Source organism: Scophthalmus maximus, chromosome 15 (genome assembly GCF_022379125.1).
Source record: "Scophthalmus maximus strain ysfricsl-2021 chromosome 15, ASM2237912v1, whole genome shotgun sequence".
Taxonomy (NCBI): Eukaryota; Metazoa; Chordata; class Actinopteri; order Pleuronectiformes; family Scophthalmidae; genus Scophthalmus; species Scophthalmus maximus.
Genome location: NC_061529.1, coordinates 8,203,375 through 8,229,274, shown reverse-complemented (window position 1 = coordinate 8,229,274; position 25,900 = coordinate 8,203,375). Strand labels below are relative to the sequence as shown.

The following is a 25,900-nucleotide window of genomic DNA, read 5'->3' as shown; positions in this document are numbered from 1 at the left end:
TAGAATAAATGCCATTTTGCATCAGTATGCATGTTGCTTGATGCCACAGTAAGGCCAGATCATATGCATAACTAGCCTACTCCAAGAGATGGAGAGAAAAGTGCTTAGGGTTACAAACACTAATCACTCCAAATGGCTACTGATTAATACATGCACTTCCTGATTGACACAAATGCATTAAGAGCTATCCGTCTCATATGTGGATGGAGCTAGATAAAGGCATATAGTAGAGGGGCAGTGATGATGAACTCTGGTGCGGAGTAACTGACTTTAAGTTGACAATGACAAGGACTACTGAAGAAAGGTAAAAGGGGAAGGAGGGCAGGACGGGACAGGGTTCACTGGCTATGAACAGAAACACCCAGCCCCACTCACTAAAGCCTGGGCAGACACGGGACCATACAGACATACACATTCATTCAAATAAGTCTCCTCCCCTTTGAAATAGCTGGTCTGCTACCCAGCTGCTTGCCCCGACATACTGTAGCCTGGACTCCAATTGTGCCACTATGTCAAGGCTATGGAGGGGGTATTTGTAGCCGGGAAAGGAAAAGAAACAGGAAAAATTTGGAACATACGGAGTACAACTGAATTATGAATAAATAAAACAAAATCATAAAAATTTTAAGTTTAAGTTGAACTGATGTGCCCGGGGCTCTCTGTGGTACTGGCATGAGAATTCCCCGAAGGAGACACAGTGATAAACATAAAATAACAAATCATCTGGGTTGAATAAAATACCAAACGAAAGAACACATCAACCACCATGAGGCCTATGAATGCTAATCTTCTTCTTCTATCATAGAACATTGGGTCTGATCCACTGCATGCACATGGAGATGCATTTAGATCAGTCTATCCTCTCCTGCTCCTCCTCTTTCCTCCATCACCTCCCAGCCGCTGTATCGGTGATAGCGGGATGGAAGGCAGAATGATACATTTCCTCTGTGAAGCAGAACTTTTATGTCAGGTGAAGCCAGACACATCTCATCCCCTTCAATAGCTCCTCGTCAATTTCAGGCTTAAAATTTTATGGGATAGGATACTGTTTGATGCAGTCTACCAGCGGTCCATAACAGCAGTCATTTATTGTGCACTGAAAAGAGGGGGAAGAAATATTATGGCGTGCGAAAAGGGTGGGTGGAAGGGAGGTGAGGTGAGTGAGGAAGCCCATACAGTGCGCTGGGAAAGGAGAAAACACAGGAGATGCTGGCAGATTGGCAGGCATGACCGCCGGCTCTCACGTGATCTCTTCAGCAAACATGAGCAGCTGATGCCGACACGTCAGTCAGTTACGACATTTAAAATCTCACTAAGCAGTAGATTTGTATAAAATATAGAACATTTAATGGAGGCATTTTTTATGATTTCATATAAAATAAAATTAAAATCTAAAACTCTTACTTGGTAGATGTTATTGGCCAAAATTTGGTCTGGAATTGAAGATGGCTCCTTCAGCATGCCGTTGAGGACCGTTTTAGAAGCTGGGAACAAGAGAGGGAGGCAAAAAACAAAATTGCCATTAATATCATTATGCAAATGTACAGTTGTCTAGTATTTTACAAATGTAAAAGATAATTCTAATTCTAATTGCTGCAAAGGCAAACAATTAGAATATAGAGAAAAAAGACAGACTTGACCCACTGTAATTCAACATGATGATGCCAATGCAGTATTTTCACACTAGTCCATTAGACATCTGCGAGGTGTCTCTACAGATTTTCTATATATATATGTTTCAGTCCAGAGCACAGGAGCCCCATGTAGTTTATCTATGTTATGAATGCTGACTATTCTGCATCTCTCATCCCCATTCTTGCTCTACTAACATTATAAATCAGGAAGGAGAGCCTGCTGGATTGATTCGCTGGTACTGCAACAGCAAAAAAAAAAATATCCTTAAATCATTTCTTAAAAAGATCTGGATTAAATGGATTGTATCATTGTGTGACGAAATGGTTGAGGCACGCCATTTTAGTGATATATATACACACGTGGTCCTGACAGACTTGCAGCAATACAGACAATACAAGGAATGTTTCTATTCAAATTTCAGGCATGAGTGGTGCCTGTACCAACACTGCAAAGGGATCCCCAAGCTCAACAGTGCACATGTATAACTGTTATACACAACACATCTTACGTGAAAATTGATAAAAAAAAAAAAGACTAAATCCAGAGTTAAATATCCCAAATGAAAAAGAGATCAATGTAAAAAGAGTCGGGTGTACATTTACAAATGCTGACTGGATCATTAGGCGTCTCATTAATAGAAAAGCATTTAAAGGGAAAAAAACAAAATTAAGGCCCTTCTTTGCTTTTCTGTCCTGTCTTTGCATCCCTGAATTGCTCCTTGAGAAAACCTTTAAGGAGGACAAAGAGCTGTGATCCCTCATCTCCCTTATGAAATAAAGGAGGGTGGAAGAAGAACAAAGCACATTCAGCGCTACCGCCTCTCGTTCGGTTTCTTCTTCTTTGTCTCCATCTTTCTCTGCCACCTCCTCTCCATTTCAGCCTCTCCCAGCGACGGTACTCCCACAGCCCACCCCATAACCCCATACTCCTTAGAGCTGCAAGGCACAGGGCTGTGCCTTATTTCTTTGCTCATTTTTCTCAGAGATTGGTACCTTCACACGCAGATCCATACCATGCTCCCGTGCAGTGCGGGGCGGCGGTGAAGAAAGAGGGTTATATTTTCCCCTTGAGTTAGGACACCTCATGACAAATGATAATGGATAATCAATAAAGCGGGAAATATGAGGCAGCAAACTTTATGAAGCCAGGAGACATATTACTCCCCAACAACACTGGTTTCCCTTAACAAAGTCACTACTCGACTGTGCCTAATAATCTGAAGGAAAATCAAAGGACCTGCAACCACATCAGCAATATTGGCAACTTATTCCACTTTAATGGCATTTTGATTGATTTTTTCCCTCTTCCTAATGGTTGTTTTATAGATTTGACGCTGCTTCTGCAAAACAGTAGTGTGTAATAAACCTCCCCGAAGGCAAACGGCAGCCATTAAAGCTCTTGTCTTACTAGTGCTCATAATTGGAGGTTGACCACCAACACATTTTGGTCTCTCACAAAAAACACACAAACACACACTTCCGTGACTAGACTTCCCCCAGTCTCTCTCTCCTCGTCTCTGCAGCCCCTTGATATTTTTGGTAGATGGCCATTATAAGTGACAGGATCCCTTTCTCCTGCTCTGTTCGTGCAATGGGGTTAAAAATAGCCATAAAAAGGTGACCTTGGCGCTGACATTGTGGAATTTCAGCCAAGCATTGACCTGATGAAAATGGAAGGCCAGGCCGCTAATAAATCAGGATGCTTTTAAAATGAGTTTACCCTAATGCTCATTCATCACACGCTGTAATGCCATTTGCCGGCCCAGGATTCGCTGCTGTGCACAAACAGCAGTAAATAACAACAGGGCCCTAGCATCCCTCGCATCGTTGCAGCCTCCAACATCAGCATACATTTATTAAAGACGTCCCCGCCTTGCACGGCAACACTCCTCTATGACACCCTGAGCTCCTCTCTGCCACACACACGCGCACACACGCGCACACACACACACACACACATTCTCCATGCTCTTTAAATACACATTCTAAAGGCGCACACAGACACAAGCACACATAAAACACATGCAGAAAAATAAAACGCATAATCTGAAGAACAGCAGACACAGAGAACAAAGCCCTGCAGCACGACTTTGCACCTTGTAAACATTCACCAAATTTACTGTAATTGTCCCATGTTGGTATAAATTCTGACTAAGGTACCGTATCAGATCGTCAACATCTGAAAATAAAAAACAGAGAGGAGGAGAATAATAGATGTGAGACACTACGCCTCCATTGGGATTTGCTTAAGAAAACAACCAGTGTAAACAAATCACAAGCCTGTTTTCATATGCAATTGCAAAACAAGATAACAGCAACATAACCTTGGCTTGATTTCTCATTGCTTACTTGTGCCATTTGTAACTACTCTTCCTTTTTCCGCTAGGGTGAAAAAGTCATTATCTCAAACACAAAAAAATGTTGAGGAACCTCATTAGATAGCAACATTTGTTGAGGGAGGACCGTAATAAACAGTAACGGATGACGATAGTTATTGCCCCTGACACTGATGAGCTCCTCTGCAAGTTTGTTTATTAATTAAAAAACCCACTTTTTTCCATGGGTGGGGGGGACCTACCCATTTCTTCTATATGCCCCCCTTTCCACACACACTCCCCATACACAAGCCATTGAGCTGTGGAGGGGCACTCGTTCATCAAACTTCATGGAGCAAGGGAGAGACAGGTCCTGATAATGTGCGCCGCTAAAGCTGATTTTCCATGATGAATCTCGGAGCATATAAATTGGCTAATATCTGAAAACATTTACAGATACTAGAGGAATTGACTACTTGTGGGACATGATGGATGAGGCTCCCCGACGCTGGCCGACAGCTCTGCAAATCTCTGCGGCTGCCTAAAGCCCTCATTTGATTTTCCAATTTACTCCTTTTAAATTTATCCTCCTGTATTGAAAAAAAAAAAAAACAGGAAAAAAAACAGATGTTGGGAGAGAGAGTAGGAGATGAGAGAAAAGGGTGAAAAAATTTAGGTGCATGTTTTTTTTTTGTTGTTTTTTTTAAAGATATCTGTGGTGGTGTGTGCGTGCTAGTTGGTGATATGGGCTGGTATCTCCGGTGCAGGAGGAGCCCAGTCCCTGAAGAGGTTACTGGGGCAGAACTGATCTGCTTCCACCTGATTCTCCCTGATAGCGGGGAGATAGAACTCCACATTTCTCTCGCTCTGTGTGTGTGTGTGTGTGTGTGTGTGTGTGTGTGTGTGTGTGTCAGTAGTAATAGTAGATCTGGGAAGGTGCTGCTATGAAAAGAGGCTTCCTAGGTCAGCCCATTAGACTGTGGCAGAGGCTGACTGGAGCTTCTCTGCTGAAAAGGGAGTAATTAGTATACTTGTCAAGTGAAGTGCCACGGTGATGCTTACCTCCCTTGCACCCACCCCTCGCATGCATACACAAAAGCAAAGAAACACTCATGCTGCCTTTGCCTCCTTACTCCCTCCCTTCTTGCTAATGAAGTGCCCTTGCTCTCATTATTTGAAAAAAGGCTACCTATATACACACACACACACACATCAGCTCCACCATAGCAGAGAGGTGATGGAGAGCGAAGAGGAGCACTTGAAGACAAGAGAGGAGGAACCTCAACAATTGCAGCGGATACTAAGTTGAGATTTCACTGGATAGAACATAATACAATATCAGTTATCAACGCGTCTGATCTGCAAAACACTGAAGCCATTACGAATTCTGTCAAGGAAACCAAAGGATCACAGTAGACGCTAACATTCTCACAGTGTTAACATCAAACACAGGACATTTATAACCTCGCGTACAAGGCTTCTGTAACGGAATGTGACAATAAATCTTAAAGGCGGTCGAATCGCATAGTTACAAAACATGGAGCAGCAATCTAATCTGGAGCTGGGCCTTGGGAAAATGGAAAAGGTCAAATAGCTGGCAAAATTGCCTCCTCAAAAAAGTATGTCTAAATCTAGAGGCACATCAACTCCTGTCAAAGTAGGAATGGAGAGAAAGATGAGGAGATAGCAGGAAGGGGAAAAGAAAGAGCAGCAGCTCCCCCAATGTGCCTGTTACCGTCTAACTGAAAGTTAGAAGTGCTAGAATGACAATATGGCTATTTAAAATGTAATTTTATCATTTACAGTAGGCTGAGACATAGTGAACACTTAATGTAGTAGACATCATTTGTGTCAACGTAAACATTTGAAATACTTTTAAAATATACTTTTCTTGCAGTGTAATTAGTACATCATTATTTCAATTTTGATTACTGACAATCAATTTCAAGTAATTTGTATATGCTTTATAAATTACATTACATATATTCCCATAGCATTATATAAGTCCTTAATGCGCAGAAGTCTTTTTGTAGCATTTTGAAAACTGGACAATAAGTGGGCACTTTTCAAGACCAAAAAAAACCCAAAACCATTTAATAAATTAAATAATCTTTTTGTAATTTTATATATTTGCGTACACTATGTCACATAGAGTAGAATTTTGAATATTGCCTAAAAATCATACATAGTGCAGCTTTTCTGTTGACCTGCAAAAAGTGGATATAAACAGTGAAAAGTGCATGTGACCTTTCCTCAACTACCACCCAGTCTGTTTTCATAAGACAAGGAGCATTATGGATGTTGATATCATATTCAATACGTGATAAAAGTGCTTCGAATGTATCGATTCATTTACAAAAGCCGGATAGTCTTTCATCCATTGTATTTGACTGATGCTCCCTCCAATACTTGTGCAACAAGGACACTCGTTGGTGGTGTCGTCATGTTGAGGTGTGGTTGTGGTGTGTGTAGCTAGTGTGAAGGAGACAGGGGAGGGAGGGGAGTAGAGGGAAGGGAGGGGGCACTACAACAAGAGAGCAAAACAAAACAAGGAAGGGACAGAAAACAATTTAAAACTCTGTATTGATCCAGCACCAGTGATTGTACATATATTCCACAGTCCCAAAGGCCCCATTCCTGTGTCTGTTAAATGCAAAGAGAGAGAGAAGGGGAATAAAAAAAAATACGATGCTAGGCAAAAGGCAAGCCACTCACCCAGTTGGGGGTAATGTCCCTTATATAGAAGTCTATTGATCTTTGCTGTGCGCCTGCCTGCCCTCCCTATGGAGTCTGGCAAAAACACACCAATACACACATACACGCTGGAGCGCACTCTGGGGCTTGTAGGGGGGGGGGGGGGGGGCATGACAGATATGCCTGCCAATAGCACTGAAGCAACCTGTTAGCTAATTGCCAACAAAGACAATTATCCTTGCATTGTTTCATAATGGAAACACATTAATGGAGTCTAATATACACATGGGGAGATTGGACTGTGTGAACGTGCAGCCCATGTGGGCAGCAATTCATTTGGAAAGGGCCACGTAGGTCACAGGGTGATTTCAGAGAAGCTCTTTAAAAAACAGAAGTCACCCTCACAGCCGCTGACTTTTATAGCTGGCAACATTGGAAAAGCAATGTATATAGAAATCTTCATTTGAAAAATATTCATACACATATATAAAGGCATCGGTGGTCAGACTATTTTACCAGATCAGATTTTAAGAGAACTCTAAACTGATCTAAATCATGTCAGAATTGTCACAGTGTGTGTCTTTAGTCATGCTGATATGAATCTGTGATTACCTTGTAAAAGTCATTTGGATTGTGAAGACACTCTTTCTAAAAGAAGAAATAATGACCATGACATTACTTACTAGCCTGCAAACACAGTGATGCTTACAACGAGACGGTCACGACACATTTTTTTGAAATTAAACAACGATCATCCAGGAAGTTTCAACTGCTACAAATCTATTCTGAGCAATAATAAAGCATGTTTTCACTGTATGGAGATGGAGGGATGCAATGTGCCATTATCCGAGACGGAGTGCTTCTCCTGGATGAATGCCCTGTTCTACTAGCTGCTCAGACTAGTATTTTGACAGGCAGTGGATAACGGTGGGTCCAAAGCAATCACATCTTTGACTTTGACAAATGGCTGTGCTGTGGCGAAGTTGAAAATAACACACATCCACTTTAATCTCTTTCTTGATTAAATTGGAAGCACGTCTTTTTGACATCGTGCGATCCACTCTCAAAGCACTGACTACTCCACAGAAACACACCCAAACCTCGGGACATTTTTTGGCAATCCCAGGTTGAGAAAAAAAAAAAAGGATATGAGAAAGGGAATTAAAAAAAAAAATCAAATGCCAATGTTACTGCCAGTATCTGTGCCGAAATTTTGTAGAAGATATAAGAGAGTCATGACATGAATGTCACATGAAAGAATACAACCAGAATGTTTGCAATTTCTGGATAATGTCTTTGACACGTTTAACAAATATTTGTGTCTAGATGTCCATCAGCACTGGGAATTGTTTGTTTTTCCTACCACAGTTTTCTTCAACTCAGTTTCCTCAGCAAATAGCAGAGAGGACAGAGACAGAGAAGGGGATGAGGGAGGAAGAGAGGGCAGTGGCAGATGGATGCATTGGGGGGTGAAGGAGGGTGAGGGGAGGAATCAGGGGCGTTATAAATAACACTGATGAGGTGAGCTAGCATTGATCCACACTGCAGTTGAGAGGTGGGTGGTCCTCCCAGTGCTTAATTGCCAGTCATGTGCCCTGGGATGCAGCTACTACTAAATGTGGTCTGTGTCTCATTAGGCTTCAACAGGCTGAAAATACAGCAGCCAGAGCTGAAATTGGGACTTAAACAGAAAGAGATTTAAAAGACAAAGTGCTACAATTAAGACTGATGGGGGAGAATGATAGAAAGGACGAAATGGGAAATGGAAAAGTGTTACTCACGCATTCCACCTTCCAGGTCCTGCAGGAATCTGTCCAGGATGATGCGAGCCATCAGTGCAGGAGACAGATCCACCTTTTCATAGATTGAAACCCCCCCCAAAAAAGAGAATTAGCTTTAATAATATAAAAATAAACAGGCTATGGCGTCAATGGGGACTTAATGCAGATTCAAACATAGGGATAGAGGAATTGTTATCCTCTCTGGAGAGATGCTCCATTTACAAACCTTTAGACTAAATCTTACATATCTAGCAGAAAGTACAGGCATATTTCAAAGAGCCTAAGAATATGGCACTGAAATTACACAGCAAGTCTAACTTGGGCTGATGTCACATAATAATGATTGTAATGTCTCTAAATTATATTATTACGTTTTCAAACCTTGACCCAGCTTTCAACAATTCCTGTGCAAATTGGTCTTTGAAAGCCTTGCTTTGCAATAACCTTTCCCAGAGGAACAAGAGATTGCCTATTACGCAGCCAAGCTACCCAGCTGAATTGCCTTTGCCTCTGTCAAACGGACAACTGTAGTCTCTCATCTTGTGTGAAAAAAGCAGTGCATGCTCTGCCCTGGCTGGATACAACGTAGAGCTTTAATCATAGAATGATCACCGAGGCAAAACTGCAGGAATCAACAGGACATACCGGAGGGGACTGTGGGAACGCAGACCTCAATAGGAAGGATGGAACCTATGGCTGCAGAGCTCTTTGAACTCAAAGACACCTTGAGAGGTGTGCAGTGTTTTTGGTTAGAGTGCTGGAAGAAGCTCTGACAGGTAAAGGAGCACTGATGACCAATAATACTGAAGGAGTTCAGCTGACAAGTTTCCTTTCACAATGCATTCCTGACTCGTTATAAAAAGTTGTGTCATTAAAGTGCTAATATCATATTGGTTTGCATGGAAAAACCAACACCTATTTTGAGGACCTACACAATTCGACAATTACTTAGTAAAATGACCAGGAATCTAAAATTCATTAATGCATGTACAAGCTTTAAAAGATAAACTACATCTATATGTAAAATGTATGTCAAATTAATTTAAGCATTGCATTTTACCTGTTATCACAATATATATATATGCTGCGAGTTATCCACTACTACATTCCACAGCCGCGTCAATATGTAGGGAATTAAAACATTGCTTGAAGACTAAGCAAGCTTGTCATGAAACACAACCCAGTTGCAGCCAAAGACCATTTTTTCTCTTGTTAGCATAATTGGGGACCAAAAGTGAATTTGCCCTCAGCCTATAGTGAGAATGGTGCGTTTCATCTTTTCTCTGATGCTTCCTGGTGACGCCGGGAGCAGTGAGGCTTCTGTCTAAACAATGTCTTTTTACCCGCAGTAGTATTTGTTAACATCTCCATAATATTTCACAAAGAAGGCAGCTTCTAAAAAAGGGCTAAACATGTCTATAATAATTAAGGGGTGAGCACAGAGTTTAGATCTTCATTAAGACCTTTAATAGCATTTCAGACTTAGCATCTGTAGCCTGGAGCTAGTCGTCTCTCCTCTCCCCAACACTCCTCATTTTCTCTCCCTTTCGTCTCCTCGCTCAGTCATTTCCCCTTTGTGCTTATTGGCTTGCTCTCCATTCGCACCTTTGGATAACAAGGGAGCATCACATTCCTGGTAACCTGCATCAGGGCTGACACATGAAAAATGGCAACATTACCGACGCTGGCCCAGGCTGAATAAGGACCACCTGATTAGTTCAGGTACTTGCGTCTTCCTAATTTTCATATTAATCATGAGTCCATCTCCACTCTCAAGTCAGACTGCAGCACTTCATGTGTTTAACATGTGACTAAAATTCACAGAGCATGGAATTCCTGCTGAAAATAATTATTGTTCAGTAAAACTCTGGTTTTATTAGCCCACAAAGCTGATGATTGTCACAATACAGCATAACTGCACCCGTTCGAAAGCCTGTCTATTTCAGCAACCTTTATATAAAGATCCATATAAAGCATGAAAAAAAAAAACAACCAACAACAAAAAATCAGCAAACGTGAAGTTTAGAACCTTAATTCATGGACTTCTTCTGGGGGCAAAAAAAAGAAATCCATGAATAGATTTCATCATTGTTAATCTTTTCCCTCTGTTGGAGATATATTGTCTCATAAAAGGGATGAAACTACATCAATTAGCGATCTGGGAGACCATGAGTGCTAGGTTTAAATGTTAAGTAGCATATTAAAATGACAGTTAAATGGTTCATAGACAGTTATCTCTGAGCTGAATTTAATCCTTTGAAGAAAAAAAAAACATGTGTCAATTAAATGGAGAATGAATAATGGCAGTTAGCTTTGAGGTGCCACTGATGCATATGAACTACTCTTATTTTAGAAGAAACCCTTGAATCATTGCCTGGTGTAAGCACCAATAAAAATTTAAATGTGCATTTAAATATGTTAAAAAAGTCACGGCTCATGCTCACAATCAAAATAGGAGAAAAATGCACTGTATTCAAAGGAGAAATAAATTAAAAATGCAATAATTTCATCGTAATTTAGAATCTTGATAATCTGAAATGAACTGTATTAGCTACTCGGCTTCACTGAGTAGGAACTACTGATTTGATTCTTTGACATTTCCCTTGTGGAAATTATAATTTACTGACTACGTACAAAATGAAAGAAGCACAAGTGGCTATCTTATAACAGGCACACAAACACCCAATTTTGACCCTCTGAATATCTTCAAGTTCACATTCAACCATATGTATGTTAACAATTGCGTCTACATCAACCAGAGTAAATTCTACACTGACCTCCCTAAAGTAAACAACTGATGAAGTAATGAAGAGCGGTATTAACCAATGACCCTGTTCTCACCTGTCCGCAGTTTGCGGCAACTCTGCCTGAACTGCAATTTGCAAAATGACATAATATAAGTATTTTCACATCTGCTTAATAGAGGTGAGTTAATTGCATCAAATAATTGATAATGAAGGAGACCATTTTACCAATTGTGATAATAACTAACAGATGAGGGGGGGGGGGGAACATCCCAAAAAAATCAGCCAACTTCTATCCACCTATTTATAAGAAAAAATAAACAGCAATTGATTAATTTTTTTTTATCGAAGACAGAAAAAAGAAAATAAAGGTTATGCCATTACCTCATTGGCCAACTCCAGCAGGACAGGAGCAGTGGGATGTGCCTTGCTTTCACTTAGATACCTTCATTATGACAAAAGAACAACAACAGCAGTGAGAAAAAAGAAGAAAAAAAACATGGCCCAGGAAGGCAGACAGAAGGGTGGAGGGGACTAGACCAGGCTCGCCAAGACATGCTAATGTCCCTGATGACTTTGCCCTAGGTGGCATATGGCAGGCTTGGTGTGGTTAAACAGCAGTGCTTGAAGGGCTTCAAATTTCCTTGACGCCAGACAAGCATATGATAGTTAGTTAACCCCTGCCGCCTAAAAAGCCTTTCTTCCCTCGCCAGCTAAAAACAGCAGCCCCCCTTAGATCTTACCCAGATCATCTCTGAGGTTTGTTGGTGTAAGTGGATTAGAAGTGCATTATCCAGCCTTGTTTTCCCCAGAACAATGGACTAATAAGCTAGATAAAGGCTAATTGCAATATGCAAAGAGGCTTTCCCCCAAAGTCTGTTTTTCTTTTTTTCTTTAAATGTAGTCATTGAATTAAAATTAATCAACCCATCATAAGCCCGGGTAAGGAAAATGTCCAATGGCGGGTTATTTATTTATCTTTATGCTTTGAGTTTGATTTGGAGAACACAGGCTTAGCTTAGCAGGTGCAAGTGAGAGGTCTGGAATGAATCCTTAGGCTGGTGATTTGTTTAGAGGAGATTATATCTGTCATGGTGGCCCACCTACTCTCATGTGACTTTGCCAAGTCCCCTCCACAGTCAGAAAACAGGGAAGACAAAGAGAACACACAACAGAGAAAGAAAAAAAAACAGTGGTAGAGATGAAGGGAAGATAAACAGTGCTAGACAGAAGAGAGAATCGCAATAAAGTAACACAATACAAAGTAATACAGCACCTTTGGTAATGGCTTTCAATAACATCTGGTGCATGATGTCTTGAGATTGTTCTTTTGGTTCGTTTCTGGAACAGACATCACAGATGTAAAACAACAATAATAAAAAAGAAAACAACAACAATAACAATAATAATCATAATAAAATACTATTTATCAGGAACGATTTGCATTTTACATCCATTCTGAAAGCAGGCTTGTTCAGCTCCTCTTTCAAGCTCTGTTGTATATGAACAAGTGCAAGAGAGCGTAAGATCTTAGGTCACAGTAATTTATTTTCAATAAGTTTGCAGGGGTCAAAGTGCGCCGAGCAACCTTGTTCAAACCCTCTTTCCCCTCTACCCCCCCTTCACTCAAATCTTGTATTCATTTCCCCTTTTTCGATCAAACAATGACCCTATTTCACATCCAACACCCTGACATTTCCATGCAATTCAATTGCCATTTTTTGCTGATAGGGTGGAGGACGGGATAAAAGAGGAAGATCATTGGTTAAAAAACAACTTATTTAAAAACTACTACACAAGAAAAAAAAAAATGTAATTCCACAGAGACAGGCAGTGTGACTGACACCTGTCAGGAGGATGATAAATGACTCCATTTTCTGCCTGTGCTGCCTTCTGCCACTGGCGGCAGCGGCCATTTATCATCATCCGCTGTCAGCCGTGGAAAGCAGCAGTGACAGTGCGAGTCAGCAAACATTTAGCACACGCAGCCACACTACACGGGGAAATTATTATTGTCAGAATAATAATGGTTTAGCATAATTTATTACAGGTCCACCAAATAAGCAGGGGCTAGATGTTATTAGACAGATGGATGGGAAGGCTTGGCAGACATCCACTGAGGCTCAGGCAAGCAAGGGCCCTCAACGTGAACGTGAGGAGGAGGAGGAGGGAGTGGAGGTGGTGGTGGTGTGGGGGGCAGGGTGAAATAAACGTGGGTATGGTGGGGGGGAATCCTCCAAACCAATCAGAGAGCTGGCAGTTCAATTACAAAGAAATAAAGGGACATTCATCATTCAATTAGGCACCTGTCAGGGCTCACAAAGGAAGAAAACTTCTAACCTGGTACTCCAGGGAGAAGATGCTCAGAAGAGTGGACTGCGAGTGACTGGAACAAATAAAAGAAGGACAAAGTTAATTACCAGAGTGCATTGCACAGAGACAAAGGGAGAGGGGGAGCTTCAAAGCTGGGGCCAGCTGCCCTGTAATCTAAAAGAACATGAAAACAAGTGTGGCAAAGTTGTTCCAGATGAACACCTCTGACAAAGGATTCCTGCCACGATGGCGTGGGGGTTCGAGAATGGGGGAGGTTGTGTGTGGTATGAGAGATGAGAAAAATATAGCCCGCTTTTTTTCCCCTCTCCTTTCACTCACTCAAACATATTATCTTCTATGCCCTTTCCTGCCAGTAAGAGCGCTGAAAGCTACATTTTTGATAATTGGAAGTCCAGTTTCTGCCATTGTAAAACTATGCAAAAGGCTCCGTCGCCAAATTAAACATGGAAAAATTAAAGAGAAATGAATGACATTCAAGGTAATAATTAAAGAAAAACTGCATTCATCAGCAATTAACTCCTTGGGTCTGCAGATGTTTTCTTAGCAAAGTAGAGATGACCGCTGTGAGTGTCTGTATTTGTTTGTGCGAGTACTGGAGCAATACACAGACATGAGAAAGTTTTCCAGCTTCACCGTCAGTGCTGGCATATGGGCCGTTCGGGAGCCCTCCCACCATAACTGATGGGCTTTGAAAATGGAAACTTTCACTGCAGGAAGCTGGGACTCCCAGGAGTCGGTCAATTCCATGGGTTGCCATAAGCTACATTCATCTCCAGCTCCAGTCAATGTCAAACACCTGGCAGCGAAGCAAACCTGGAAAACAGGCAGCTCCTACAGGGACTCACAGCCCCCTCAATATCCATCCCCAACCCCCACAGCATCCTTTGGGTTGAAGATATTTAAAGTGGTGACAGATATTATTCTAATTGGATGGTACACACCTCCACCATGCATATGAAACAAACATACGAATGCAGTGGAAGCCTGCGCGCACACATACAACCTGCTCTGTGGTCTCCAGTGGTTCCGCGTCTCCACGTACTGCTCTCAGTGCATTTGATTGTTAAATTTAATGGACTTTTCGTTACAAGTCACCTGAGAATGCTATGTAAATACTGATGAGAAGCCGATGCTTCCAATCTGCATTGAAATATTGAGTCCACGTAGACCTTCAACATCAATCACTATAAACCAGGAAATAACCATGTGACACGTAAACAAAGCCAAAGGAATCTCAAGCACAGATTTCTGTCTGAAGTCTCAAGCCTGTGACCATATCTTAATAAAAGCATTTCAACCACTGGAATAGTTTAGCACTTTATAATCTCTTAACCCACCAAAGACGTCATCTTGGGCTCTCCAGATGGCTGGACTTAAAACACATTCAATGCTCTGGCTTGAGAACGGCTGATTCTCAAATATTTCAACTCTGTGGTTCTCAGCCCGTCACACAGATGAGTCAACTGCAAAGTTACAGTCACAGGAGGAGGAGAAAGTGTTTGAAGTAAAGGAGGAGAGGGGGAAACACTCAAAATAAAAACATTGCCGCCTCAGCATTAATTTACAATGATGCTCGGGTATGAAGGGACCACTGCAATTAAGTGGGCCATTAAATGATCAACTGTCAACATGTGGACACTTAACGGAGAAAAAAAAAATTCTTCCACACTTCAACCTTGCACCTGAGCATTTCAGCAACATTACAGCCTTATTGTTGGCATGGGACCATCGCGATCCCCCCGTTGGAACAGACATCTGTTAGGCTTTAAATGGATTACTCTGTATAATGAGCATGATTACTGCCTAATTGCTAAATCTATACCCTGTTAACTTTAAAGGGACATAAACTGCTCTTAATATCTGGGAAAACATATCTGTTTCAAAAACTCAAAAAAAACGTAGGACCCTTTTGTTTCTCTTTTTCACCTTAATCAGATTGGAAAAAAAATGCACCACAACTGATGAAAATCAGCAAAGCATCAAAACAAGCCAGATATAGTGAGATTTTGAGAAGACAAAACAACGAGGGCAATGTAAAGAGATGTGCGCAGATATTTGGATCCAAACCAAGGGTTGTCTGCATTTTATTGAGTCTGTCAAGTTTTTACACTGGGCTCATATTGTATAATGCCCCTTTTTCCATTTGACAGACATTAATAGTAAGTTATCGCAGGCTTTACATTAATGTATATCCAACCTGTGCTCTCCTGGGCACTGTATGCTCACTCCATGCTAAAATATGGAGCCAAGTGCAGCGTTACAATGGGGATCTGATCTGCCTGCTGAACAGTAGCATTACATTTTACTGTAATATAGCCACCTCCATAACTCATAATACCAGCATATGAAGGAATCCAACACTAGCTTAGTTGGTGTAAAAATAAAACAAAAATGAATTTTTTATATATATATATATATATTTTTTTTTTTTTTCAAAACCAGATTAACGCTTTTTTTTGATTAGTTTTAGTACTAGTAAGATAAAGATTTGTACTAGTGAGCAAATTATTAGTATTGGTATCAGATTTATGAACACGAGTGCAGAAGATTTGTTTCTGTATATGTAGTATAATGTTATGGCCAAAATAAAAAAAAATTAAAAAAGGGAAGTTTTCAACATTTTCTTTTATTACTATAGATTTCTGTTGTTTTTGAGGTTACAACTGTGAAATGATCCAAAGGACAAAAAAAACTAAAAACAAAGGGTTGTATTTTTACAATATAATTAATACAATATATTCATTGTTTAACTTCAACTGAGGATTGGAGGACCTGAGCTGACCTGTACTTTATCTGCACACAAACATTTTTTATTGCATTGGCAACGTGTCAAGGTAAACAATTGAATTAATCCACCCGTCATTAGACTACTTAAACTTGCTTTAGTGTTCAGTTATTGAAATGTATTATAGCAAACAAATATCACCTTTGAAAATCCATTTAAAAAAAGAGTCTGTGACACTGCACCACATTCCAACATTGACCTTTATGTGAGACGGAGAAAGAAAATAAAAATTCCTCCCTCTTGGATATAATTTAGAACATGGGGAAACAGAAGGCTAGGAGACAGAAGGGTGGTTAGGGAATCATTCACTCTCAACCTAATTACCCTTCCTTACAACATGAGACGGAGCATTAATATGCACTGGCACCCAAAATAGTAAAGCAGCAGATTAAATTAAAAACAATTAGGGAGTTTCACTTTGTCACTGAGCTGGTATGCCTGTCTGGTCAGTGCTTTAGGCTCTATTAAGCTAGGCTATCCGCTGGTTATGAATCTGACAAATTCAAGTTTGAGTGTGGAATTGCCTCATCTCCTTGTGCATTCAGAGTGTATCAGTGTCTTGGGTATACAGGGGGAAAAAATGCAGGGAAAAGCCTGGAAATTCCCATCAACCTAATTAATAGGAGATGGTGGAAATTCATGATATCAATTATATTGAGAATCTTCCTATTTACAAATAATTAATTATAAACAATAGCTGTAATTTAGGTAATGAAAGCCACCTGGCTAATGGCATTGGTATCATATGCTGCGACAGTACTTAGCATTTGGTGGATCTGCATGCAGAGTGCGTTGCATGGTGCGACTCTTCAGGGCATGGAACTGGCTAATTGAGGCATAGCACATATTTTTACTAATGGCGATGAAGCCATTTTGAGAAGGGAATGACATGAATGGAATGATTCACCTTTACTCTAGGAAAATGTTGCTTGGTTTTAATAACTCATTCTATCCATCTATCTATACCACTATTGCTATAATTATTACCAAATGCCTCCCAACCATAGTTAGCATTTATATCTCATCTAGAGACTTCTTCATAGATCACAGACAGCTGAGGATAATATATTAAGCATTTATTTCCCTGCAGACCAATATTTTATAAAAGTGTATAAAAGTAAAAACAGCTAGTGTGGGTTAAACACTCTGGATATGCAAATGCTGCTAATTACACATGCTGATAGGCAAAAGGCTAACATCTGTTTCTGTGCTAAGTCTACCATCATCAGCAGCTAAACAAATGTGTAGAAAAAAAAAAATCTTTATGTGTTAATGTATAAATGTGATATATTTTGACAAGAGATAGAAACAAACAGAAACCTCAGTGTGTCACGCAGCTTTGAACAAATACTTGTACAATGAGCGCACGTGTTTACAGTTCAAATTAGTTCTTCTTTTCCCCTTCTGAATCAATGGTAAAGCCCACCTTCCATCACGATCAATGCTATAACAATGGGATTTAACGTAAGTGTAGAAATGTGTTGTTAATTACATTTTTAGCTTTTTCGTGTGATAAATCAGCAGTTTTGAAAAATGTTAAACTTTAATAACTGAGGAAGGATTTACCAAAAGCCTCGGTTTGCAACTCAGATTGCATTCCACTACAGTTACTGACAGTAACACCCCCCCCCCCAACCCCCGCGTCTCTCTGCGAAGGCCATAGAAAACTTAAAAAGCCTGCAGGGGGGACTGTGCACAGAAATGGCTTTAGCAGAAGCACAACAGGGCATCTCACTGCCTACTGTTGTTCTAATAGATGAAAAATATGACCCCTACCCCGCCTGTTTCACTTTATTACAATCTTTAGAATATCTGTCTGCTGAGGTGCACTGAGATGTCACAACTATTATATAATGGCGGCAAAAAGAGCGGGAGATCCCGCAATCAACACCCTAATTGTGATTCCGCCTGAAAGCAAGGGATCTCCAGGACTCTGTCTGTGACAAAACTTGGTAATACTATTATGGGGTGTTGTCACTGTTGTAGTGTAATTATTGTCATCGCCGTTCCTGCAGACTCTCATGGAAAATTGAAAATGAGGTCCGTGTTATCCGTCAAGTGGTGAGCGTCCACTAGTCTGGCAAAGAAACGCATTACACTGACCAATTGCCTACTCCCCCAAGCGTGGCTGGGGAACTTGTACCATTCTAGACAATTTGTTTCATTCTTCTTTTGCAATTGATTCCAGTATGCAAAGAGAACCTGGGGCAAGACACTCTACCAGAGCTGTCCAGCTGCACTGCGCTACCCTATGCTGTATGTTTCCCTTGTGTGTGTATTGCTCTGGGGATTGAGCAACAACACGGATGCAACACAAAGTACAGCAAACAACACATTGATCTTACTCACAATAGCTCATCTTCCCGTGTCAATAACTCAACCATCTTATGCTGTCTAATGATCCGATAACCACAGTTTTTAACCTTCGAGGGAGTGTCCATTAGAATCACTATTAGCCAAACCTTACTGTACTTCAGCAACGAGATGCTTGCCTCAGTGTTTTTAGCCCAATGAGGCGAGAAGGCTTTACAATCTATAGAGTGTGCTTGGACAACGTCCCTACAATATGAGAAGGAAATAGTCATTCCTGTGCTTCCTAATCAAGTAATTGATTGCATCTATTATTCATGAACTCCTTAGCCTGACATGAAGTTGTAAACTCAGCACAGCTTCTCCTCTTTCCCCTCTCTGCTTACACACTTCATTCATCCCTTCACCCTTCCAATGCTCATCTAACCACATAAAGCTGGGGACTTAGTTTGCCAGCCTCTCAGCCTTCAAGGGTTGTACCCTTAAGCCCCAACTGCCAGTTTGTGTTTTGTTCAATACGGGCAGCCAGAAGTGTGAGGCCACGCACTGGTGGCCGTCAGGGCTGCCCCCACAGGGTCTGCACTAGATCAATCTCTGGGTAGTGTCATTGCCACATCTAGGCTATAAATTAGCTTTGGAATTCTACCTCACAAGTGCTACAACAGTGCAACTCGTTTGATTCCACAGAGCAAACAGTGGAAATTAGAGTTAAATCCAGAAACATTTTTGCCAATGGCAAGTTTGACTGGGATCCCACCAGATTATATAAATTCACTTAAAAACCTTTATCTTTTCGGATGAGAAAGTGGACCAATGTAACAGTCAACAACAGTTATTAGATAACTTGATGAAGGCCAATCAATTTTCTGATTTGTAATAACTGCATTTGATTTTATCATCTAATTAAACATGCAAGATTCCAAATCTTATACTGACAAGACATGTGGGCATCTTGGTCATACACAAACGTAGGCCAGGTACTAAATAGGTAAAAGTGTTCAGGCGTGACTTATTGCACACTGTAAAAGCTAGGCTAAAGGAATAAAAAAATGTTTTTAAAGTCATAATCTTAAAAAAATATGTTGTTGAGTTTCTGAGATAAAAGTTAGATAAAATCTGTAAAGAGCCCTCGAGTTTACTGCACCGTGCCTGTTACCAAATCCCTAGGTTTAACCAGCGTGTAAAAAAAAGAGATAAACACTACAGCCACAATAAATAATCAATGAGCAACTCCCTAAGCTTCGTCCTGAGCCGAGATATTACCATCAAAAACAAAGTGTCTGTAGCCAAGAAATCACCATATCAATGGCACATGCCACAACAACCCTGCCCCGCGATTTCCTTCCAAAGATCATGCTAGATAAACCCCAAATAACAGAGAAATTAACAAATGCTTGACATTTGCTCAACATCCATTATTCTGACACTTCTTCAGAATTTCAAAAGGCTGAACGCATGCTTAATCAACATTCATATTCCCAGAGCGAGCCCCAGCACCATATTGCAGCCCGCCTCAGTGCTGATGAAAACGGCACATTAGGGCCCGATTCGAAAAACGTTCAGGGACTCCTCACCAGGGAGCTGTATGCGTGTGTGTGTGTGTGTGTGTGTGTGTGTGTGAGAGAGAGAGAGAGAGGCATTGGTTGTGTTAGAGGGGAGGGATGTTTCTGACTTTATTTTTTAAGCATTTTCCAGAACAGAGGCATCTGCCCCTTTCTGCACACCCCTCCAACTTTCATGACTGTGAAAGCCATATGAGGTGTGAGCTGAATGGCACTTTAAAGCAGGGGGGGTAATCATTACATCCAAATTCATTCATAATATAGCACAGAAGGACACAGAGGACTCTCACATTCCCTCCCTCTTTTTCTCGCCCTCCTTACACAGACTCTCTCTGGGGACAAAGGGTGGAAGGACTGGGGGTCCCCTCTGGACCCGGGGGAAGCCAGGCAAGGCCTCAGAGTGCATCCCATCATTTCCAATTCTAATATGTGGCAAGAGAGGGACCTGATGGGACTGATGTCACATTTTTCGCACCGGCCTGCCCTCCCACAGCCCCTCCGTGCCTAGCCACGGTCCAGATACTAGACAGGACACCACGGCTGGCTAAGAGGAGGGCAAGGAAGAAAGGGCACGGATGGGGGTTGATATTTGCATGTCCCTCCATTGTGAGTGGGGGTAAAAAGTGACAGCACCGTGTCCAATTCTTTTCCCCCCAGAGCAGCTCGGGCCCGGCAAGAGAGGCCAGGCTGACAGATGACTCCCAACATCTGTGTTATGCAGCCGTTACAGATGAGGGACTCCACATCACAATCTCTCTCTTTCTATCTGTCTATAGGACCCTCCCTCGCTCCTCCCACCACCCATAATCATAGCACAACAGAAAGACTGACAGACGCTCCGTGGAAATTACCCTGAAATGGCCTATAACAATCATTTTGTCCAAAGTTAAAATGTTCCTCCCTTTGAGTACCCAATCAAAAGCAATGATTATAAAATGGTTTGGCACTCAATACAGAATTCAAAGAGCTGAGGTTAATGGTTATTCCTATTGATCTACACCATTGGCAATTCATTTTCTTTAAATTCAAATAATATTAATAACGATAATACATAATAAATAAAGGGTGGGGAATATTGTTAAAATATATATAAGTCTGAGATTTTTTGATGTAATGCATAAATAGTGTGTGTAAACACCAGAAAACTATTTGCTCATGAAATGCATTGTAATAGTTATTGGTGTTTAATAACAATTTGATCAAACATTTTTAGTTACTTAATCTTCAAAATGATCACATGGCACCATCAAGAAAACTGATTTTATAATTATCAAAAAAGTAGCAATCATGTACCACACAAATTCCCCCCCCCCCCCCCCCCCCCCTGCCTTCAGTGGTGGACAACACATGAATATATAGTTGACTCTTTAGTAATCACCTAGTGCAATGCAAAATGATGTGATATGCCAATATCCATCTTCTCAATATCTCTGGCTATTATAACCCAACCAATCTTTTGCCCACCCCTTCAGTGCAGGGCTGTCCACAACAAAACCCCAACCCCCCCTCCAGCTCCCCCTGCCAGCCCCAGCCTGGCCAATATTTACGCAGTGGCAGGGCTCCCACACAGTCCGAGGGGACGGGAGGGGTGTGGGGAGGGGGTGGCTGACTGCCGTGCCTGAGCGCATGCTAAGAGATGATGGATGGCCTAGTCGATATGTTATGTCTTAAGAGCCTGATTTCCTGCCAGTCCAATCACTAACCCTCCAGAGCCCAGCTCAGCTGATTGGACAACCAGAATAATTTCGCAGGCTGTGAAAACACTGCTGCCATGCCTGTCTGTCAGGCCCAGTGACGAGACTCAGGGATTTTAAAGTGCAAGGGCCTCCCCGAGATTGGTTATGGTGAACGAAATAATAACAATAACCAGCAAGACTAAACAAAAGAGCCAGCACCTCCGGGAGAGAGAAATCGTGCAGGATTATTGGAATGGAAACGGCCAAATGTTTTCCTTTAAGTATTACACACACCCGTAAAACTTTTCAGAAAAATTGGCATTAAGACTGTTTGTTAAAGACAGTTTGGATTAGGAAATCAAAAGGAGAAAGGAGACTCAAAATAAACATGAGAAGGGCCTCCTAGTGTTGGTACCTAAACATAGAGGATATTGGATGCACTTTAAATGCATGATATATTCTGTAAAATGCTGACAGGGAGATCAAAAGTTAGCTCTGCAGAGTCCCCTTTGGGGAACAGATACCTCCTCCTAGATTGGCGATTACGCCACAATGGGAGTAGGAAGCTCCAAATACATGCGACTTTGCAAGTGACCTCTACGGGATCAGCCACGCTGTCCTGGTGTCCGGGTGGCCTTGGGGGATTACACATGTTACGTTCAATAAAGTGAGGGCCCTCAGTGTCAAGGAGAAAGGCAAACACAACCATTAACCTCTCTCTTCGATTTCTGGATGTGCAGGCGTTGCATGGCATAACATTGGCTAATGCTGTGGTGAGAGTGGCCATAACGAGAGAATTAAATGGGATTATTAATATTTAATAAAAAGAAGATGAAATTAGATACAGGAATAAATAATATTTATGCGGGTATTTATGGATCGACAGGTGATAAAATAATCACAGTATTTACTTCAACTTACTCTTATGTATATTAATCATTTTACTTCCTTTCCTTATCTGTTTTTGTGTATTTTGGACATCGCTCACTGATTGATTATGCAAAGTAAACTTCAAACACTCCATCACACACAGCTACATAGGCTTCACACTGAATTCGCACTCGCATAGAGGAAATGTGTGTACCCACTCACTTTGGAAATCTTTCCTTCAGCATCTTCATACAATCGCGGGTGGGTCTTAGTTGTTCCGTCCACCTGGCTATCGCTTTATATTCAGCACGGGGCAGCCTCATCTTGCTTCGATTAGCTGCTGTCTCTACCTGCGCGAACAGGGAGGAAGAGTTAGAGATGTAAACAACGTGGCAGCTGTCAAAATCAGCTGCGCCTGCGTTGCTAAGCAAAACATAGCTTTAAGTTACGGCTAACGCGAAACTCTAGCGGCATATGACGACATAAAACGTATCTTCGGAGCATTGCTGCGTGACTGTTCAATGCAACAAATCACTAAATATCACAAACAGAACACTACATAACACGTAAAACGGTGGCTTACCGGTGATTCCTGCCGCCTGTGTACAGTTCCTGGTAGCCGCTTCCCGCTAGGAAGTTGAAGCGGTGACGTTTGTGTGAGAAGCGCGTCGATTGGTGGGTTAATCCGTGAGGCTGAGTATGCCAACGCGTGATTGGTTATCTGGACATCCCGGGGGGCGTCGTCCAGCGAAGACACGCTGCTGCTCCAACGTCTCCCAACACATCTCTCCGCTTCCTCGTCAGCTGCTGCGAGCCATAAACGAGGCAACAAAAAGCAGGTACTTGTAATGAAAAAAAGATGCTCTGTTGTCCTTCCGCACAAGACATTTGTGGAAAAAGACACTCTCCAAAAGGAATGACGGAGAACAGAGAGGCACAGAGAGAGAGGGGTGCCTGTCCGCATGTGTACATGTGGTAGCCTGCAGTACGATTAAGTACACACACGCCGCGGGTAGCAGAGTCACTGGTTTCACAATTTTAAGGTTCTGTTCTTCCATATATATATATTTATATATATATATTTATATATTTTAAATAATCATTCAGAATGACATCGTGTATTTCATATGGCACAAAATACTGCTGGCATCCAGCTGGCTATTCAGAGGAGGCTTTACCCTATTGTCTGGTGTAGCAAAAAAAGCAAAGAAATTTAAAACAATATTAATGTTTAATTCAAATGTGATATAAAGCCGATAGTTCCCCTGACAGTGCTGGAGGTTGTGACATAACTTCAGTGGCCTGTTTTTTTCTGTTTGTATTGCTGCATTAAAAAAGAAAATTTAAAGAGATGCAAATCTGAACAGAGAGCTCCAATTCAAACAAAGTTTTTTGTTTTTTACACCCCATCCCAAATAGTGCACCATCCTAAACTGCTGAATGAAATGTGATAGTGGATTTTACCTGATATGACAATACCAAGCTGCACTGCATTGAGCATCACAGTGAGCATCGCTGATGGAATGAAGTCCACTCTTTCACCTTTGCACTGGCAGAATCTGGGGTGTAGATAGAAGTTCTGCCCCCTCAGAATAATGGTCTGGGCTTTCCTAAATTATTTTCTACATCCCTCTCAAGACTTTTTTGTGAGCTATCCTCAACTGTGGGCCTCTGAGTGATCAACACCTTCCACCTCAGCAGTGGAGGCAGTGCTATAAAACCCCCTTGAACGAAAATATGTAAATGACACCAAGGAATGTGACGGTGCTGTAGCAGAGAAGACGCAGAAGAATAACGTTGAATTTAAATGATAAATGTTTGCTCTGGTCGTAACATTTGTAACTCCATAAATGCTTGAAATTGCTATTCATGATTACAAATGCAAACTTCTATTTGAGGAGTCGATTTATGATTATTTCAGTTTATTTTTTCCCACCTCTCAACTGCATGATTGTCTCTATCTGGAGTGTTGGTTTTAGATAACACTGAGATAAAACTAAAACCTTTTAAGACCTCATTTGTCAAATACATCCCTTGAGCTCAATATAATTTAACAATGTCATAATTAGTCTCTGAACAGTGCTAAACCTCCATCTAATAGATTTTCTCTTTAACCCTCTCTCTTTACTTACAGATGCGTACTTAAAAATCTCACTCATTTTATGGTGAGTTTCACGTTCATTTTTTAAAATATTTTTGTTGTTTTTTCATATACTGGATACATCTGTTATGGAAATCACATGAGGATTTATTCTATAATTTTTGCACACAAAAAATAGAAAATCATCCCCACAATTAATTATCCTTAAAATGTGCACACACTAAAAAAATCTAAACTCAAATTTGCATTATTGTCTTTGAGTCTGTATGACAATGTCAAGTCATTTTATGTAAGAGTGTAACATTCTTTTGAGAACAGCATTGCTGGTTTCCTTCATTGCGAGTGAACAATGCAGCGGTGAGCAGAAAGACTCTATCTGACCTGTGGTGCATCAGAAAATGGAGCTCATTGTTATTGGGCAGTGTAGTATGATGACTGAGATGAGCTGAGGTCTCGGGCTGTGTGCTCACCGGCACAGTCCCTGGCTTTGAAAAGGGCTCAGCGCTCTGTACTGGCTACAAAAGGGAGCTGTGTAGTGGGATTGGTATGGCGAGATAAGATCTGGGCCTCTGAGGAAGTCTGGTCTGATTGCTACAAAGGGCTGAGGTCAGGGGCAGCAAGAGCAGTTTACTCGTCTAGGTATCAGAGGATCAGTGGTTTTGGTGCGGAGCCACGTATGTAATAAGTATAAAAGGATCAGTGTAATGTGATGGTATAAAAAGATAAAAAAAATCAGAAAAGGGGTTGGAAGGTAGTGTAGTGTAAATGGCTCCAAAAGCTATACTGGATCAAAGATGTTGTTGTGTGCAAGTGTCTGCTGCGCTCCCCTGTGTGCGCACACACAACCTTGCATTGACTCAGTTTGTGTCTGCGTGCATGTTTGATGGCTAGGAGAGCCACAGTGGTCTGCGATGAAGGCTGAAGGAGAGAGCGAGGCGATGGAGGGGATACAGGGAAAGGATGCAAGGGGGAAAGACGAGCGCTTTTGGGGCCTGCGTGTAAACAGGGCAGTGGTACACACCGTGCCGTTAACCAGCTGTGAAGACTGCTCACAGTGGGAGATGAATTTACAAAGGATGTCTCCCTCTGATATC

The 25,900-nt window shown here is 41.4% G+C and overlaps 1 protein-coding gene across 1 annotated transcript in view; it reads right to left on the bottom strand.

The window, feature by feature from the left end:
- Positions 1-25,900, bottom strand: part of cdin1 (CDAN1 interacting nuclease 1) — a 68,860-nt gene that overhangs the window by 29,749 nt on the left and 13,211 nt on the right. The window contains exons 2-9 of the mRNA XM_035611038.2: positions 23,289-23,512; positions 22,928-23,055; positions 13,509-13,554; positions 12,445-12,509; positions 11,553-11,613; positions 8,425-8,497; positions 1,405-1,484; positions 1,047-1,096 (exon numbers count right to left, since the gene is read on the bottom strand). Coding sequence (XP_035466931.1) covers positions 1,047-1,096; positions 1,405-1,484; positions 8,425-8,497; positions 11,553-11,613; positions 12,445-12,509; positions 13,509-13,554; positions 22,928-23,028 — 476 coding nt within the window. The 5' untranslated portion in view covers positions 23,029-23,055; positions 23,289-23,512. The remainder of the gene's footprint in view (positions 1-1,046; positions 1,097-1,404; positions 1,485-8,424; positions 8,498-11,552; positions 11,614-12,444; positions 12,510-13,508; positions 13,555-22,927; positions 23,056-23,288; positions 23,513-25,900) is intronic.